A 19275-nucleotide genomic window follows, 5' to 3' on the forward strand; every position below is an offset into this window, starting at 1 on the left:
CTGCCTGTGAAATTCAACAAGCATCCCAACCAAATTTGGGGGCTCATGTTGTGGCACTTCAGGTATTCTCAGCCAGAGTTTCAGATTCCTATCACTTTTTCTTCTTCCTGATCTGATGATTTCAGGATTTTATTTTCTGAGCTCAAATTTCAGATACTGTAAACCTGAATATCATAAAACACCCCACACCCCCATTTTTACTGTGGGCAATCCTCACACACCATTTGGTGGTGTGTAACCATTTTGGTTACACACACACACACACGTGTATGTGTGTGTGTGTCTGTGCATGCATGGTTCTATAGTATGAGACCGGCATAATCAATTCACTAAGAGTTCACAGAGGAAGAAAAAATTAATGGCTGGAGAAGGCATGGGCATGAAGCAATGATTACTGTTCATAAGACAATGGTCAGTAATAAATTGGGGGCAAACAGAGGGCAGGAGCAAGCACCATTGCAACTGAGTCAATACACAACTGAATGACAAAACAGGAAATAAGAAGATGCATTATCCTAAGAAAAGAAAAAGGACCCTGAACTTTGCACATTACACACAGAACCCCCATCCTTAGGCCACATTCCCATACACATCCCCGGCATTCTGTGACTATCTCATCAGTACCCATTAATAGATACCTGGTGACAGAGAAATGGTTCTTTCCATAAAATCCACTCAACGCAGCTTTGCATAAAATGTGGGCAACACAAACACAGCACTAGTTGTTAACTGTAAACACAACACACTTTACTGGCGTTAGATTTAGAGTGTCATCCACAGCGTTTGTTAGCTTTGCTTTAGTGATCTACTATCAAATTCACATTATGTGACACAATTAGTGATAAGGAAAAGATGCAGAATGTACACAAGGGAACTCCTTTAAGCTTCTCCCTTGCCTCTTAGACAGGCCTGTGTGCTGACTTGCTCTTTACACGTGCCTTCCCATTGCTGTTCAACAGCAGCTACAAATGGCTCCTTTCGGACAACCCTGTTCAGTATCCTCCAAGGGTTCAAAATTTCCTTTCTGTATACAAACTATGCCAGCATCTGAGCTGTATAATTAATGTGTACCCAGAAAACAATCAGCAGGCAATGGCCGATGTTCCATTCACTTTCCCATCTCTCTCCTGCAATTCCATTAAAAGTAATCTCTTCTTCTGCTGTCATCACTAACAAAGGAAGGATTGTATTGGCCAGGGTAGATGCAGGAGTGTCGGGATCCCGGAAGACCTGTGTAAGGTGGGTACAGCCCGTTTCTTTCTAGTTCAGGGTTCCTTGGGTTGGTTGTCTAGAAGGATAAGACATGGACACAGAAAGGAAGGGAAAAAATGGTTCAATAGTCAGCACATCCTTTGTGGGATTTTAATAATAATACATGAAGGTACAAATGCTTCCAATAGGTAATATGCTCTTCTGATAGAGCTTAAGCAGATGTGTTCAGTAATAATTGTTTGAGCATTCTAGGCCACCAGGCTCATGAAGAAAAAAATAATCTGTTTGGTTTTTATGTATATAATGCACTGCTTTGAAATTTTTGACGGAATTGTGGTATATAATTTTTAAAACACACACACACTTATATAAACAACATTACCATGAAATTAAAACAAAAAACAGAGCATAGAAGCAGTTATTATTACAGTATTATGTCTATATAGTGCCACCATGCATGACAAAGGTAAACACAGTAATATCTCTGAATCCCTCTTTTCACTTTTATTTCTTATTCTCTTCCAAACCAAAAATCTGGAATGCCAAAGCTTTGGAAACAGAATTATACCAATCAGATGCAACCTAGGAAAATATATTGCTGCCTAATACTTCCTTAGCATACTGGAAAGCAAGCTTCTCTCACAAGTTGTTCCTGGCATGAACAGATCATAGCCGTTGCAACCCAGACCAATGAGTACATAGAAAATACAGCACATCTGTTTTGTACTCCGATGCACATGTATGGAGAACGCCTCCAGGGCAGCTATTTTGGGTGAAGCACAGCCAGGTAGGAATCAATGATGTAGGAGATACAGTATGCTGCTATCATTGTCATATGTTATAGGATGAAGACAAAGGAGACCTGGATACAAATTTCCACCCAGCAATGAAGCTCATCATCATTAACTTGGGCTAATCATTCTCTCTCAGCATAACTTAGCTAGAGAGGGGTGGATTCCATTGATTTATTGGGCAAAGGGGAAGCTATGAAGGTAATGAACAATATTCCTGGCCCTCCCCAAGGCCAAGATCTTAGTAATCTGTCATACTGGAAAGACAAAGACATCACTGTTGGATGTTATGGGGATTGTTACATCGTAATTCATGTACTATTATGATGCTATAGCGGCTGTATGCTCTAATTGTGGCAGCCTGTAGAAGGCGGGACTATCTGAATGCATAGACATAGTTTTGCCACTAGGTGGCAATGGACTTAACTGGGGCTAGGTGAAGTTGAACGTTTCCTGTGTCTGTTCTGTTCTTTATGGAGAGAGACAATAAAGTTCTCATTTAGCTTAAGCCTTCCATGGCAAGATCAGCATAAGAGGCCTGCAGGAACATACACTGACTGCACAACAGCCCCTGCTCAAAACCAATTATCTTGACTGTAACCTTGGTTATATATCACTGAGTATAGAACCTTTGGACTTTTGTTAAAACGCACATGTACAAGCTGAGGATTAGTTACCATATAGTAAACATCTGTCATCTGTAGTAGGTTTTTAGTGCTCCCATTCTCTTGCATTTCAATGGTTTCTCTCCCCCAGTCTTGAGCTCGAGGGTTTTTGGGATACTCAGCATATGGCGACATCTGGAAATCTCCACTTTTGAAGATGAGTTTGCTTATGTCGTTTTTATTCTTCCTGGGATAAATAAATAAATAAATAAAGATTTATATGCAAACCATATGAAAAGGACAGGAGATAGCTATAAAACTCCCATGCATCTTTTTCATAACCATAAGAGAGCCAGTGTGGAATAGTGGTTGAACTTGGATGAGGGAGACGCGGATGCAAATCCTCACTGAACCAGCCATGAAGCTCATTGAATTTCCTTGGGCCAGCTGCTCTCTCTTTCTGCACAGCCTTGCTTACAGGGGTGTTGTGAAAACACAATTATGACTGGGGTGGGGAATAAGGGTATGCAGAATATGTTTCCACATATGTTTGAATTTTTTTAAAAAAACCGCATGAAAAATCATAGTTTTACTGCAAATTTCTCATTTTTTTTGGTATGAAATGTTGCCTAGTATACTCATTTTTGCAAAGCCATTTCATTGCAAATAAACACATTTTGCATGTTATTTTCACGGATATATGCATTTCTATGCACAGTTGACCCCTTCATGGATCACTGCCTTGTTGTGGCGAAGGGGCTTGAATAACTCGAAGAAGCTATGAGCTATGCTGTGCAGGGCCACCCAAGACGGACAGGTCATAGCCGAGAGGTTAGACTAAATGTGATCCATCTGGAGAAGGAACTGGCAAACCGCTCCAGTATTTTGCCAAGAAAACTCTATGTACATAAAAAGGAGAAGCTTTGAGAAAAAAGTGAGAGTTTCCAAGGCATGCTCTGGTTCATGGGGTCACAGAGAGTCGAACACGGCTAAGACGACTAAACAACAACATGCACCCTAGTGTATGTATTTTTGAACGCATTACTTGGCTAGAGAACTGCATCACAAAATTGAGGAAAGTTTCTTTGAAGGATAGCTGTGTTTCATTTCACGTATCATTTCAGAAAGTGCTGACTAAGTAAGTTTGCCTTAAAATGCAAAGTGCATCAAATTTCTCTTCCATCCTTAGCAGGGAGTCAGATACTACACTGCTCTAGTGGACAAATGGTGGTGGTGGTGGAGAAATATAACGATAATATCCCTTTCTTTTGAAAAATTAAAGAAGCTTCTGCCAGATCTTACTTATGCTTTTCAGTATTTATGATATCTGCCAAATCATTTATCTTGATATGGCTGAGATACAGCTCTGAAACATTTGGACATTATTAATTTTTGCAAAATCACAATAAACATTTTAAAGGTGCAATTTCGTTCAACGAAAGTATAATCAATAGATAAACAATTTCCCCATGACGGGTATTTAGTATTTTATTTTAAAAACAGGCACTTGGCTTAGGATACCTACTGGCAGCATGTGACAATGAGAGCTATCGCCATGATGAGCAGAAGTCCCCCTCCAGCTGCTGCGATCACAATGGTGATTAGCTGATACGCTAAAGCAAAGAACAGAAACAATATTGCTTCAATGGGAAATTGTTCATCTTTTATGTATAGGCAATAATGTGAAGCTGTCACCTTCTTGATGCCTGTAAAGATTCCCTTAGCTAACCTCTGAGATGCACTTATGTCATGGAATGCTTACAAAGCCACCATCAGGTATGGGATAAAGATTCACTGATGTAGCTTAGCTTCTTTGACAGAACTGGAAAAACTAGTTAGCCTATGAGGAAATGCTCACAGAGACAATTAACAGGTACTAGTTGATATACACATATTTTACATATTTTGAAACCTCTGAACTCATTGCTGGCTGGTTTACGGATTCAATTCAGTGTGCTGTACTGGTTTTGTTTTGACATAAAAAGGTAAAGGTACTCCTGCCCGTACGGGCCAGTCTTGACAGACTCTAGGGTTGTGCGCTCATCTCACTCTAGAGGCCGGGAGCCAGCGCCGTCCGCAGACACTTCCGGGTCATGTGGCCAGTGTGACATCGCTGCTCTGGCGAGCCTGCACCAGCGCAGCACACGGAACGCCGTTTACCTTCCCACTATAAAGGGGTACCTATTTATCTACTTGCACTTAAGGGTGCTTTCGAACTGCTAGGAGGGCAGGAGCTGGGACCGAAAGACGGGAGCTCACCCTGCTGCGGGGATTCGAACCGCCGACCATACGATCAGCAAGTCCTAGGCACTGTGGTTTTACCCACAGCGTCACCCGCGTCCCTGCTTTGTTTTGACATATAAAGAACTAAATTGCCTGGCTTCAAATTACCTCACAGAAATTCTCCTTCTGTATGAATCCTCCCACCCAGACAATGAAGAACTTTCAACAGGGCCTGCTGAAAGAACCATTTTACATTGACGCCACGTTAGCTTTCAGCAGATGAAGGGCCTTCTTTGCTGTGGCCTCTGGAACTGTGGTACTCTGGAATGGCCTCTGAGAGGAGTCTTATATGGCTTCCTCTCTGTATTCCTTCCAGGGTCAGGGTTGGCTCTCTTTTTCACAATGTCTAAAAATTAGGTTTGATAATGTTTTTTCTGCTCTGCTCTATTTGTACAGATCCCTTAATACTGCTTGCTTAGACATCTGTTGGTTTTAAATGAATGGTTTTTGATGTGCTATAAGTGACTGCCTTTAAAGCCTCGGTCATACACTGTTTTGGAAATCTATTGTTGAAAGACCATATAACTTATTGAAAGAAAAGCAAAACCAGTTTGGGAGTTAGAGCTGCTAGACCAGATACTCACGATTGCCACAGTTGAATCCTCCTAATCCAAATGGGCAACTGAAACAGGAAAAAAAAGTTTCCAATCAATTAAGTGTTAATTGAACCAATATGAAAGTGATCAAAATGTGTTAATGACTAGTGATGGCAATGAGCAGGAGGGAAAGGAATGAGAAACAAAGAAAAGAGATTTCTATAATTTACTGTACCTCACACAAGTGTCATTCACAAGTTTATACCCATCTTCACAAGCTAAAAGAGAAAGAGAATGTCCATGAGCACATCTCAGTGACAGAAAAAGATCATTGCTGGTATCCAAAGAACTACTTTAGGTGAACTCAGTGCAATTATTTTTTTTTACATCCCTGCCCACTTTAAACAGCAAACGCCTGTGAAAAACTGCTTTTGAAAGTCCTCTTAGTTTCAAAAGTGGGTTTCCACTGGGTATGACCAGCGGCTGCTCTTCAATCAACACGAACACATCTTGGGTTGTCCAGAATCAATTGCACCATTCTGTTATATTCCGGCCAATAAATAGGCGCAATCAGTAGTGGCTGGCAGGGTGGCGCGGATGGGACCCAGCATTAGTGAAGAGGGAGTTCTAACACAAGCCTGGTTCAAACCTTGGCTCAGCTCAGCTTAGAGAACCAGGGAGGAACAGAGTGGCAGAGAGTTCCTCTCAAGGATCCAGCACATTTATTCAGTCTCCCTAAGGCACAATTTGGCTTTCCATGTAGTGTGGAGCAGCATTCAGGGAGAGAAAGCAGAGTGAAGACCTTGAAATAAGAACTTTCTACTTTTCACCAATTGGCATTTAATTATGTTTTATTGAAGTTTTTAATAATTTTTTTTATGGATGCATTTTGAAGATTTGATTCTTCTATGTTGTATACCCCCTTGATATATTATCACAAAAGCGTGGATTACAAATAAATTATCGTATTTTTTGCTCTATAAGACTCACTTTTCCCCTCCTAAAAAGTAAGGGGAAATGTCTTATGGAGTGAATGCAGACTGTGCAGCTATCCCAGAAGCCAGAACAGCAAGAGGGATTGCTGCTTTCATTGCGCAGCGATCCCTCTTGCTGTTCTGGCTTCTGAGATTCAGAATATTTTTTTCATGTTTTCCTCCTCCAAAAACTAGGTGCGTTTTGTGGTCTGGTGCGTCTTATAGAGCGAAAAATATGGTAATAAAAATAAGACAATACTAGGTAAGTAACTTGATGCATTTAAACCAGCTGGCCAGTGGAGGTCACTCTTAACACACAGCAATGCTACATATGAAAAGACTTGCAGCGGTGTCCACATTTCACTCAAATACATTTTTAACCAAAAGCAGCCTGTGCAGACTGCAGTGTTGAGCAGAGGAACAGGGGTAAAGGTGGGGAGGGGAGGAGGCATGGGCTGGGCGGTATCTGCTTTTCAACATTGCGGTGTATTGCCAGCCAAACATCACAGTTTGGCGATATACCGTGATGTTGAAAAAACAAGATGCGTTGGCCTCTGCCCGCGAGACACCAGGTGAAACTGCCCCAGCTCTCACCCAGGCTCGTAGGCTGGGACAGTGCAGCTTGTTCGTGCAGCTCAGCTGGGGAGAGGAACTTCCCTGCCCCCCCCCCCAGCTGAGCTGGCTTGCTGTGGGAAGCGGCCACCGTTCAGCTGAGCAGTTTCACAAAGCCCCCACCCCACTGCCAGCTTACGGAAACCAGCTCCTTTAACTGCTCAACTGAGGCAAGGACAGCTGCACACTCCTCCATCAAGCAGTTTAAAGATGCAGAGGGAGGAACAGGCTGTATTGGCGGCTCCGTCGTATGAGGACAGAGTGGGATGGAGATTACACTCAGCGATATATTGGTGGTGAAACTGCCGGCGCTCCTGAGTCCCTCTGCTAGCAGCGCCCACTGGGGAATCAGGAGCGGTGGTGGTTTCATCAGCGATATACCGCTGAATGAAGCTGACATCACGGTCTGCTCCTCATACTGGTCCTGGGCAATATATCGATATATCGCCCAGGACTAGAGGAGGCTTTCACCTCTTTGACTGTAGCCATTTTCCCATTCATAACCATCCCCTGCATGGAAAAGTGATACAGGCACACTTAATTTTTCCTTTGGGGAGAGGGGGAAGAGAGAATGTCCATGAGAACATCTCAGTAATAGAGAATATATATATATATATAGAGAGAGAGAGAGAGAGAGAGAGAGAATGAATAAATTAGATATCCAAAAAACTACTTTAGATGAACTCAGTCTAAATCAGCTGGGAGTGATTTTGATTTTGTTTTTTTAATGGCTAAGGGCAAAGAGTTTAAGTATCATCACTATTCCTTTGCTCAGTGTCTCAGGGTCGTATCCAACACTGAGTGGGGAGTTCCACTTTTGCAGTGGGACTTCCCCTTCTCCTTTCCCTGTGTACCCTCAAAATCTGATCCAGAGAGTTATCCAAGCCTCTGGAGCAGATTTTGAGGGTGCTCAGGAGACTGCAGGGCAAAAGGATGAAAAGGAGTTCTGTTGTGCAAAGTGAAGTCTGCTGCTCTAGTGTGATAGCAGCACTGGATACAAACTAGAGTTTCCAGAGGCTGTTTTTGGTTTACAGATTTACATGTCGTTTCCCCCTAATGGCACATATTTAGCATTCACAAGGTCCCAGAAGGCATAGGAAACGAGAGGCAGAATGCATGCTTTGCATTCAGAAACTCCCAGGCTGAATCCCTGGCATCTCTGGATAAAATGATCAGTTAGCAGGTAACGATAAAAACCAGTCCCTAGGACCCCAGAGACCCACTGCTATTCAGGATAGACAATGCCGGGATAAATGGAGAAATAGCCTGATGGTATAAAGCAGCTTTCTATGTTGTTTCTAATACTTTAATCTGCGGCATCCCTGTGGATTAATAGTGACCTCTGCTAGTCAACTGGTTTAAATCAATGCTGAACCAAAGACTCATCCCTCTACATTTCAGGGGGTTTAAGGGAATGAGACCAAACCCATGCCGAAGACTGGAAAAGGGTGTGTGTGTGAACATTTGCAATCGGAACAGCAATAGTTCAGGATTGAGGATTCAGTAGTGAGGATTTCCTCTTCTCCCTTTCCACTGAACAAACCTGAAGTACTGCTGCAAGTGCAGCAACAGTGTGGAGTGAGCAGTGGAGCCTGCTCTGTCGTTCCTATGCAAATACAGGGCTTTCGATGCTATTTGTTTAAATGCTGCATTTCATCTTTATGTTATAAATTAATTGATTCTGTTATTTATTTAGTGGGGCCAAAATTCAGATTGTATTTAGTTTTCAAGGAGATGACAATCCTCTTTGATTGTTATTGGCCGCATTTATATGTGGTCTACAGAGCTTAATAAAGATAAGGAAGGTAGGAAAAGTGAAATATGAAACTTGGTTGCAGCTTCCCAGCTATGTTTTGCTGGAGCCCACAAAGCTAAACAATTTGCACACAGTGCTTTTAAGTTAGGCCCTACACGTTCCTTATTGGCAAACAATTATGTGGTGTTCCGGCCCTGCCCTTTATGTATCATCCATAAAAGGGACCCCTCTACTATTCAAGTGAGCAGCTTAGAACAGTGGGATGAGCAAGTTAAATAAATTGCTGCTATGCTTGATGGAAGGCGGGAGAGGTTTGGCACCTTGCCTCCACCCCTCTGAGAATGTATAAAGCGTTAACTCCAAAACATGCTATTATCTGAAAGCCAGAAACCACTTTTTCACCAACACTGAAACACATCTGGATATTTTTTCTGCTGTGCAGTGAACCCAGCCACCCACCGTGTCTAAACACAACCATTTTCAAAATGCAGGACACATCAACAGAATGCTTGAGATCCAGAACTCAAGACAGATAAACAGGCAGGTAAATCTGCATCTGTTAGACAAGTACTGTACAGCCAAAGTTTAGGTTGATTTTCATGCAGAAAATCTCTGGAACCAAATGGCACTATAAACTTGGCAGGGAAGCTCCTTATTAAGAGTTGGCAGCGTGTTGTTCTTCACCAGCCAGCCAGCCAGCCAGCCAGCCAAATCCAGTTTCTCTCTACTGTTCCCTGACCCTGCATAAGAGTCACATACACTCCTCATTCACTCACTTGACAGGACTTCAGAAATCTAGTTCTGGCTCCTCCCCAGGAAATTTGCCAACAAAGAGGGCATCCTGGACCATAATTCAGTCATATCTCCCAGTTTTGCTGGGATTACTAATGTAGGTATCCCCAGAGCTGGTCAAGGACACAGCTGTTGCTTAATGGGGTGCTTGTGTAGGAGTTCCCAACCAATCTAGAGTGGTGCAGAATTTAAGTTAAACCAAACTTGGTGTTGCTGCACTTAACTCTGGCCAAGAGAGGTTCAGACGCTGTAGTCTGGAGCAAGTGGAACTGCAGGTTGTCCAGTTTGTGGCTGCTGCTAGCAAATGACTGAGTGAATTGGTTGATTCACTCCTGTGTCCATAGAAAGGTGAGAGAGGATTCCTCTCAGAGGATGGGTGGAGGAAGATGCCTTGATGATCTTGGGAATGGAGGGGGGCTGGAACACAGATAGAAGCTGGATGATTGTGGAGCAAAGAGAGAAAGGCGTTGGACAGGGATGGGGGTAGAAGGATGCTGGATGGCCATGCAGAGAAGAAAAAGGAGCTGGGGGTTATGGGGGGAATAAAGAGAATAAAGATATAAGTGAAAGGAGCGGGTTAGGGAAGAGAAAAAGAAGCACAACATCCCAAGTGCCAGGGACCATACTCCCCAGAAATTGTGGGGCACCTGTATCTTTTAAAGTAAAATTTATTTTGGGATTGAGGGGCCTTGGAGCATAGGAAGAGGAATTGTAAGGTGCTGTCTTGGTTTTGGCCTCCGCTGATTTGATAAATCACAAGTGAATGTGAGATTCTACAAGAGGTTTTTAATTTTTGTCTTTATGATAATTTGTTTTATAATATTACTTATTATATAGATAAAAGCAGACTGACACAGTTTCCTATTCCAATGTTGGAAATGCTCCATGTGAACAAAGCATCACTTTCAGGCTAATGCTGAAGGTGTATTGGCCAGGGGTGCCCCCAGAGTGTGCAGGGAACCAAGGGGGCGGAAATCAGCATCCGTGTTCATGTTTGAGCCTCTGCAAATTCAAACTGAATGCTTGCAGAGAACTACAAAAATAAAATGAGGGTTATCTCAGAGCAAGCACAGATGTCAGATTTCTGAAGTTCTTCTGTCTCTCCATGTTTAATTAATGTCTGAGGTGTAGACTAATGGAAGGTCACTGCAGCTACTTCCATTAACAGAAAAAGTGAGGTCATATTGCTGAAATCTAGACAGGATCTAGGCTACATCCACATGGCTTAGTTAGCATGGAGTTCCTGAACAAGCAGCGGGGATACTATTTTATTTCGGACTGAACTGGATTCAATCTAAAAGATATCCAATAGGGTAATTAAATGCTATTGGATCATGTTTCTAAATGTGTTATCTGCTTTTCGGGATGAAAAAGCAATTCACACTTTGGGTCAGCTCAATTGGAACATTGTGAAGGATCCACCAAAACAGCCTGTGAATAAAAAGCAATTATCTTTTTTTTTACTTCCCTTGGAGATCAGACAAAACAGAGACAGAAATAACCACACTATGTCATCTCTAAAAACTGAACTTTCGCCACAGGCATATCAGACCCCTCCCTGGCCTGCCCCCTTTTTATTCTTTTCATAGGATCTTTCTGGCTTACACAGCATGCTGTGTAAAAGGATAATATTATTGCTGCACTGAGAGCAAGCAAGAGACCATATCCCCAATTTCTACTGTAGAAAAACGAGCACTGGGAGAAGGAAACCTAAGCTTTTAATACTTATTCATAGGGCTTGGCACGCATAGAAATACAAGAAATCACATTGATCTGCGGAATATCCTTTGAACTGGAACCAAAAGATTAAAGATGAACCCCAGCGATCCAGCTGCACAGTGCATAATACCTCTGCAGGAATGATCCAGTTTGTTGTATTTGAAGTATCCAGCCTGGCACTTGCAAACTGCAATGCCGTCCAAGTCCACACACACAGAAGTTTCTTTGTCGCATTCCGGATCTTTGTGTTTACACAGGCCGCCAACTATTGCAAAAAAAAAAAAAAAGAACATTGGGAAGGTCATTAACTAGGCAGAGGGAAAGTGCACCTTCACTGGATTCTTTCTCTACAGATATCAGGACTGGAATTAGATATTTTGTGAGTGAGGGATGGGGAAAACCTGTGGCCCTCCAAATGTTGCCAGACAGCAGTTTACACCATCCACAGGTTTCCTACCGCTTGTTTGACCCTTATTGTTCCCTTTTGAAATGCCACCATTGCTAAGGTGCCAGGCTGTACAGCTGTTGCTCATCTCTTAATGACAAAAAACCTAACCAGCTGATCTTGCTAATCCAGTATCCAAGCATTTCCAGTGTGTTGGTAATAGCTGTGTATACTACTAACTACTGTTGTAATTTTTAGATCTGTGTTTGTGTTATTTGTGCATGATTTTATGCCAGCGTAGATGTCGCTGAGACAAAAGTGCAAACGTGCTGGGAATGTGGGCTTGGGAGAGCACAACTTTGACTGAGACTCTGTCCTGCCATGCAGTGTCTAAAATCTTCCTAATAAAGGCATATGGAAGGCATTGAGGCATCACTCTTGGCGGGTGTAAAATGGCCATGATTCACCTTCATAAGGCAGCATGCTCAGCATGGAAGCCTGGTAGACCTTTATCTTGGTACTGGTCATTAGCATCGCACTCTCCCATACACTTTTGAAGAGGCAAGCCATTGCCATAGATGTCTTCTCAAAACAGTGGTACCTTGGTTTACGAACTTAATCCGTTCCAGAAGTCCGTTCTTAAACCTAATCCATTCTTAAACGGCGGCACGCTTTCCCTAATGAGGCCTCTGACCACCAGTGCCCTTCCACCATTCAGATTCCATTCTTAGAGCAAGGTAAAGTTCTCAAACCAAGACACTATTTCCAGTTTTGTGGAGTTTGTAAACCAAATTGTTCTTAAACCAGACTGTTCTTAAACCGAGGTACCATTGTATGCTTGTCCACTCTCATTGATGGAAAGGTTACTGGTTACGGTAGAGCCCATTTTCTTGGATTGGTAATTTAACTTTGTGGTTTTGTGTTACTTTGTGTTTCCTCTGTGCATCCTTAGGGGTTGGAAACTGAAATACCATTAACCTTGCCAGTTCTGACTGTGATCAGGTTTTTTAAAAAAATTCAATTCCCTTCTTTTCCACTAAGGATTAGCATCCTTGGAAAAAATCTAACTGTTGGTAAGCTAATCAATTTGAAGATCTATATTATTAGTAGTACTACTGTTTTATTTTTAAAACCTGCACTGTCAACTCTCATCCTGTGGCTCTGAGAAGTGTTGCCCCATAATTTTGACAGGTTCATACCATGTGGTCAGGATTCAATGCCGCACCTGACATGAAAAGCCTGTACACAAAGACCATAACCCCACGGTGTGTCCCATATTTTACTTACAAGAATGTTTTTGTAGAGAGGCAAGCTTCTCACACATGTGAGAATGAAATCTTTATTTTATCCTATAGAGGCTTTCAAGAGGCTTTAGGTTTCAGTGAAACAAAGCTTTTCAAAGAGAGCTTTGAAGAAAGCAAGCTTTTAAAAAGAAAGAAAGAAAGAAAGAAAGAAAGAAAGAAAGAAAGAAAGAAAGAAAGAAAGAAAGAAAGAAAGAAAGAAAAGACAGAATGTTCTTTTGAAAACTTTCTTTAAAAAAAAGAAAAAGAAAAAGAAAAAAACCAACCCCAAAGCACAGTGTTTAACCATGTCTTTTTACCTCTGTGGAGCAGTGTAAGTTTAGAGATGAACTGGCAAGTCTGTGTAGGAGCCTTGCAGGCCCGGATGTGGCTTCGCACGGTGCTAGCAACCTCAAAAAGGGTGACATTGGAGAGCAAAGAAAAGGTGCTCAGGACAGACACTTGCATGATGCCCGACTGCCTGTGAGAAAATGCAAAGTCTGTATCATCATCCTGCAGTTGTAGAACCACGACACTTATTTGAGAACGGTACAAATATCATACACACAGCATGAACGCATTTTCCTAGTCTTGGCTTGGCAGTATCTGTTTGCCTGTGGTGCTTTATATCAAAAAGACAGGGAGGCAGTGCACTTCAGAGGCTGCTGGAGTCAAAGTGCCCACCTGACCCTTCTTCAGGCACAGCTCCTACCACTTTTGCAGGTGCCGGGGGGAAGACTAGGACCATGCCAAGGACCTGACTATAAAGCCAATGCTGGTTGTGCTAGAAAATCTGGCATGCCTGATTCCATTAAGAATCTTCAGAGCAGGTGCATTCCTGTGACTTAGTGTGCTGGCTGGAAGCAACATGTACATACTGCAGGGAAGGGTTATCGGTTTGTTTTGTCAAATTGCACCAATTCCATGCAATATAAAGAAGTCACAGGTTGATCAAGGGGAAAGGGGAAAAGAGCTTGTGCTCCTTTAGAGTTGTGTACACGAGAAAATTTCAGGAGCGGTATCTTTTATTACTCAACATGATAAACTGCTCCTGCCCAAATTCCCTCTTGTAGGTATCATTTATTATTTCTATAGCAGCATCAATGTTTGTGGCATTTTACAGGGTAAATGAAGACTGCAGCCTGTACCAGAAAGCTTCAGTCTTCAATTGAGGCAAAGAGTTAACCGACTGGAGGTGAAGAGAACCAGGGAAAGAATGTGTTATTGCAGTCTCTCTTCCTCCCAATTATTAATGGCACAGTATCATGGGTGGGGGGTGGGAGGGACTGTGGACTACATATCACAGTATAAAATAGTTTTTATATGTGCTGGAAGCTGCCCAGAGTGGCTGGAGAAATCCAGCCGGATGGGCGGGGTATAAATAATAACATAATCATCATCATCATCATCATCATCATTATTATTATTATTATTATTATTATTATTATTAAAACCCCCGGGGCAAGAGTTCAAATCAAAGCTCAGCCACCAAAAGTGATGGTTTTACTTTTTCATGATCCTTACCTGGATGCTTTAACAGTGGAAGTGTAATAGCCTGGCAATGTTGAAAGAGAATTGTTCAGCTGTAAAAAAAAAATTGAACAGACATTGTATTGGTTTGTTTGTTTGTTTTGCAAATTGAGCCAGGAGCTCCGAGCTTCGCCATCATGCCATGCATCCGAACCCAGCTGCACCAGGTAGCTGGGCTGCTGCTGCTCGCCTGGTGTGGTCCCTCACCACCATTCCACCCCCCCCCCCCCCAGTGTGTAAGGAGGTCCTGGTCACCCACAGATAGCAGCACATGGGGACATGAGAGAGGAACTTGGGCCACCTATTGCAAAGGAGAGGCATAGGCATGGTGTGTGTGTGTGTTGGGTGCATGTGTGCTGTTGCACACAAATCTGGAGCTGGCTCTGCTTAAACCTTTGAGGAGCAGATAGTGCTTCCTATGTGAAGGTTCTGAATGCAAGCTCATGGGTCACGAGAGGAAAAAGGCAAGAAGCAGCATGATGGGCAAAGTTGTCCACGGTGGACAACTTTAGGATGTGCTGGAGAACTTTCTAAGATCATTCACAAGTTTAAAAGACAAACTCTACTGCGCTGTAGGGCAGGCAAAGGTGCCAGCCATGCCCCTGATAAGAGAGCCTTCTGTAAAAGAGCTGGGCAAGGAGAAGAAGCCCCCTTATTTCTTTCAGCAAACTGCCTCCTCACAAGCTGCCACTGTCAGTTCAATACTACGCTTAAAAAGCATCTTTTGACACTTACCATGTTCATAATAGCTTCTTCAACTTGAAACTCGGAGTACTGCCCTCCAGTTGTGTTAAACTGGCCAACAAAGGTTCGAACTGAAGGCAAGAAGATAACTCGTTAGCTATTTTAAGGGCTAGATCTCTCTCTCTCTTTCATGTACACACACACTGAATGCCAAGGAAACCTAACTTTTCTCCACAACAGTGAAATAGAAACATGTCTTTTTATTTAAATGGAAGTTTTGTATCTAAGTCCCAAACTAGACATTACACAGCAGAACATGGTTAACTGCCAATCATACATTAATGTTAGAACACAGGAAGCTGCCTTATAACAAGTCAGGCAATTGGCCCATCTAGCTCAGTATTGTCTACAATGATTGGCAGTGGCTACTCATGGTCCTCCAGCCACTGTTGGACTGCAACTCTCATATTCCCTATGGTCATGCTATCATGCTAGCTGTGGCTGATGCATGGTTGAATCCAACAACGTAATGCACATCTTCTCTACTCCTTTAAAGTCTTGAAGTGTAAAATCATGGATTGGATAAGTTAGTTGAACTTAGGTAATAAGAAGCAGCCGGTGCTAGTAAAACCTTTTAAAATAATAATAACAAATTAAGCTAAATGTGGCTTTATGTTTTATTAAGAAGTTTGTCCCCACCCCCAGTTTCTTCAGTTCTCTTACCTAAATTGCACTTTCCTTTCTCCATCTGGTAGCCCAGGGAACACGTGCAATGGAATGAACCTTGTGTGTTAGTACATGTGGCCAAGGCTGGGCATGAATTAGACAGACACTCATCTACATCTGAAACAGAAGGAAAAAGCCACAGTCTTTAGAATGGAAGTCCACCAACCCACTTTTCACTGCTGTAAAGCACTGATGGAAAGGGCTGCCATTATTCCTCCTTTACCCGTACTGCAGTCCTCTCCCTGCCAACCAGGTGAACACTGGCACTGGAATTTGTCCATCAAGTTATCCACAATGCATTTCCCATTATTAAGGCAAGTCTCTGCGGTGCACGCATTAGCTGTGAAATAAAGCATTTGAAGAATTAAGTCAGGATCAACAGATGTGACCAAATTCACCTCTGAACCCCCACATTCAACAAGCAAGGTAGTGCACTGCACCTTTCACCCACATGCACACAAAAGCTTCCTCTTCTGATACCTAGAACCAACAAGTCAAGCCAAATAGACTATACGCTGCTGGGGTGATCACTCTCCAGAACCATCCAATGAATGGCTACTGCTGGTTTCCCAAAACACACAGAGAACCAGCTTCCACTCATCCTGCTGATCGGAGTCTCATTTCTGGCATTCTGAAGGTGGGGTACCTCTGGAGCATTACCAGCAATGGGCACCTTCAAGCCATAAAGAAGTGGTGCGCTTCACAATGTAGCCTTACACCTTGGAGACAAAGCGCTATTCAGCCTACATCGCAAACATAATTTTGTGCAAGAGGCAGGCACAGCAGAAAGGGCTTCAACCATAGGTCATTGCCTTGTTTAAATGCAGGAGAATATGGCCAGCAAACACTGGCACACTCTATTAACTAAAGGAGTAAAGGCATTACAAAATAACTATAGTACATAACTGCAACAAGAGGTTGCATTGTAGAGAGCTCCAGGGTTCTAGAGAGATGGGATAGCCATGCCCTTTTTTCTGCAGATTCCATTTTATTATTCTAGATGATCCTTCCCCCACCTCAACAGACATTCAACATTGTGTGGACACTGCTGGGTTGTTTTGAGACAGGTGTTACTGCGTCCCCTTTCAGTTTCATCCCCTATAGATGCTTTATGTGTGTGTGTTTTAAAAAACCTATCCCCCCCAATCTCCAAATAATTTTTGATTCTGAGCTCCAGAGTAGATGGTTTCTGTTTTTTGTAGAAAGGCATAACCACTTTTTTTAAAAAAAGATAATCTACCAAATGAATTCCCATCCCAAAGTGCAATGATACAGCACCATTAAATCCATTTTTCGTGTTATACCCATTTCCATCATTTCTCAGAGAAGGCTTACCTTTTCCACGGGAAGCTGGAAATGTCCTTGGACTTCCTCCCCGTGCAAATGTAGTGGCTTTGGTGGGAACCGGTGAAGCAGAAACGGTCCCTGCAGTGGTTTTGCTGGAAGGAAACATTTTGGGAGGGTGGGCAGTAGTGGCTCTGGAATCAGTGGTTTTAGAAGCAGTGGTAATGCTCGTTTCCATCCCTTTTGTGGGAGTTCCAGTGGCATAAGATGGCGTCTTGGTGGGAAGGGGAGGACGTACTTTCCGAGGCTTTGTAGTGACCACATAATCCACGCTTGAGGCCAACGTAGGTAATCCTAACGTTGTGTGTGCTATATTTACAAGGTTCTTTCCTGTGGTTACCCCCACCAAACTGAAGGCATCCTCCAGAGTGGTTGTATATGGCAATGAAGCAGTTGTTGCTTTGGCTGTCTCTGAAACTGTGGTACTCTCGGCCCTGTACGTGGGAGACGTAGTCGGAACAGGAGGCATTTTTCCAACCCTGGTCCCTGGGAGAGAAACGTTTTGCCCCTCCGAGCCCTTGGTTTCATCTAGGGATACTGTCATAGGTGACAAGTGGTCTGTGAGCTGTTCAGTAGTTTGGGTCAGAATAAGAGAAGACCCTGTTGTCCCCAGATCAGTGCTGTCCTTCAGTGGGTATATCTCAGTCTGGTTGCTGAATGGCCTGTTGGAGCTTCCAGCTGTGGGTGGGTCTGTTCCAGTTGTCCCTTCAGATGCAGCCATAGAAACACTGCTTTCCGAAGGCTCACTAGGCTGCAGCAACGACAGTGTTGAGGAAAGAGGAGGCAATAAAGAAGAGGATGGGGGCAGCGTGGGCAGTGCTGTTGGCAACTGCCTGCGTGAAAAAGCTGGCAAAAGTGTTTGAGGGGAAGGTGAAAGCAGGGGTGGGAAAGCAGAGGAAGACAATGGAAGAGGGGATTCTGAGGTCAAAAACAGAGTTGGCAGCTGAGTGGGTGGAAGTGAATCCTGTTTCAGTGACGCTGAAGAGGAAGGTGTGAATGATAAGCCGCCAGCAGGTGTCAGTTCGAATTTCGAATATAACTGAGTTGCATGCAGCTCACTGACTGTGGAAGAGTAGGCCGGTGTTTTCAGGGCGTGTACAGACAACGGTTCTGTTGACGGTGTGGAGAAACCCATGTTGCCGGAGGACATGTTGCTTCCTCTGATCTGGGTCACAGAAAATGAGGACTGTGCTGACTCTGAAGGGCTGGAAATTTCTGCATAAAAAGTGGAACTCTCGGATGAGTCAGCTGATGTGCTGCTTTTTGGAATAGACAGTAACGTCCTTTCTCCGCCCCTTGTGAAAGTGGTTGAAATGTACGTGCTGTCAGTATGAGAAACAGAGATTATTTTTCCAGTGTCAGTGCTACTCATTGGCTGGTAGTCTGTTCCAGTGTCTAAAATACAAGCAAAAATTATTATTAATTCTTAGCATGAAATTTCTACTGATACAGATTGGGGCCCCCAATAACAGTACTAGTTGCAGATTCCATATGTAATAACATTAAAACAAAAAAAATCCATAAAAGTTTCATTTTTTAAAAAAAGCCTCAAGGTAGCAATTATTGGTAACTTCCATTATCATTTTATATGAATTCATGGCCGTAGGCGGTTTGATGGCTTATGTTACAACTGTATACAGAGAAAAAATCCTAGACAATAATCATGGTAGGAAGGAATATTAACAACAATTAACTAAGACAGCAAAAGGCTATATCCTCTTCTTGCCAATATCTTCTTGTTCTTACTGAGAATAAGTGACTATTGAAGTAACTCACAATATTGGACTGAGCTTCTGCATAAAATGAGCTGTAAATGCGTCATTTTATGTTGCCAGCTGATAAGAGATGGTGAGTAAATATTATTAAACCAAATGGGATTTACTTATGACTGGACATGTATAGGATTAGGTGTTAAGACTGCAATGCTATACATGCTTATTCAGAGGTAAACCCCACTGGGGGTTACACTCAAGGAAGTGTCCACAGGATTTCAGTCCAAAACTAACCCTAACCCTTTACATTTATTGCTTCATTTCGCTTTTCTCT

General features: G+C 42.8%; 1 protein-coding gene across 2 annotated transcripts in view; it reads right to left on the reverse strand.

Annotated features, from left to right (window-relative positions):
- Positions 1 to 305: 305 nt before the first annotated feature.
- The window catches only part of HEG1 (heart development protein with EGF like domains 1), a 55210-nt gene continuing 36240 nt past the window's right edge, over positions 306 to 19275 (reverse strand). For both annotated transcript variants that reach the window (XM_081924669.1, XM_081924668.1), the window contains exons 10-21: positions 17221 to 18624; positions 16109 to 16225; positions 15883 to 16002; positions 15211 to 15290; positions 14470 to 14528; positions 13266 to 13426; positions 11411 to 11545; positions 5663 to 5705; positions 5476 to 5513; positions 4134 to 4221; positions 2681 to 2855; positions 306 to 1288 (exon numbers count right to left, since the gene is read on the reverse strand). In XM_081924669.1, the coding sequence (XP_081780795.1) occupies positions 1139 to 1288; positions 2681 to 2855; positions 4134 to 4221; positions 5476 to 5513; positions 5663 to 5705; positions 11411 to 11545; positions 13266 to 13426; positions 14470 to 14528; positions 15211 to 15290; positions 15883 to 16002; positions 16109 to 16225; positions 17221 to 18624 (2570 nt within the window). In that variant the 3' untranslated portion in view covers positions 306 to 1138. The remainder of the gene's footprint in view (positions 1289 to 2680; positions 2856 to 4133; positions 4222 to 5475; positions 5514 to 5662; positions 5706 to 11410; positions 11546 to 13265; positions 13427 to 14469; positions 14529 to 15210; positions 15291 to 15882; positions 16003 to 16108; positions 16226 to 17220; positions 18625 to 19275) is intronic.

Source organism: Podarcis melisellensis, assembly GCF_964234715.1.
Source record: "Podarcis melisellensis genome assembly, chromosome: 1".
Lineage (NCBI taxonomy): Eukaryota > Metazoa > Chordata > Lepidosauria > Squamata > Lacertidae > Podarcis > Podarcis melisellensis.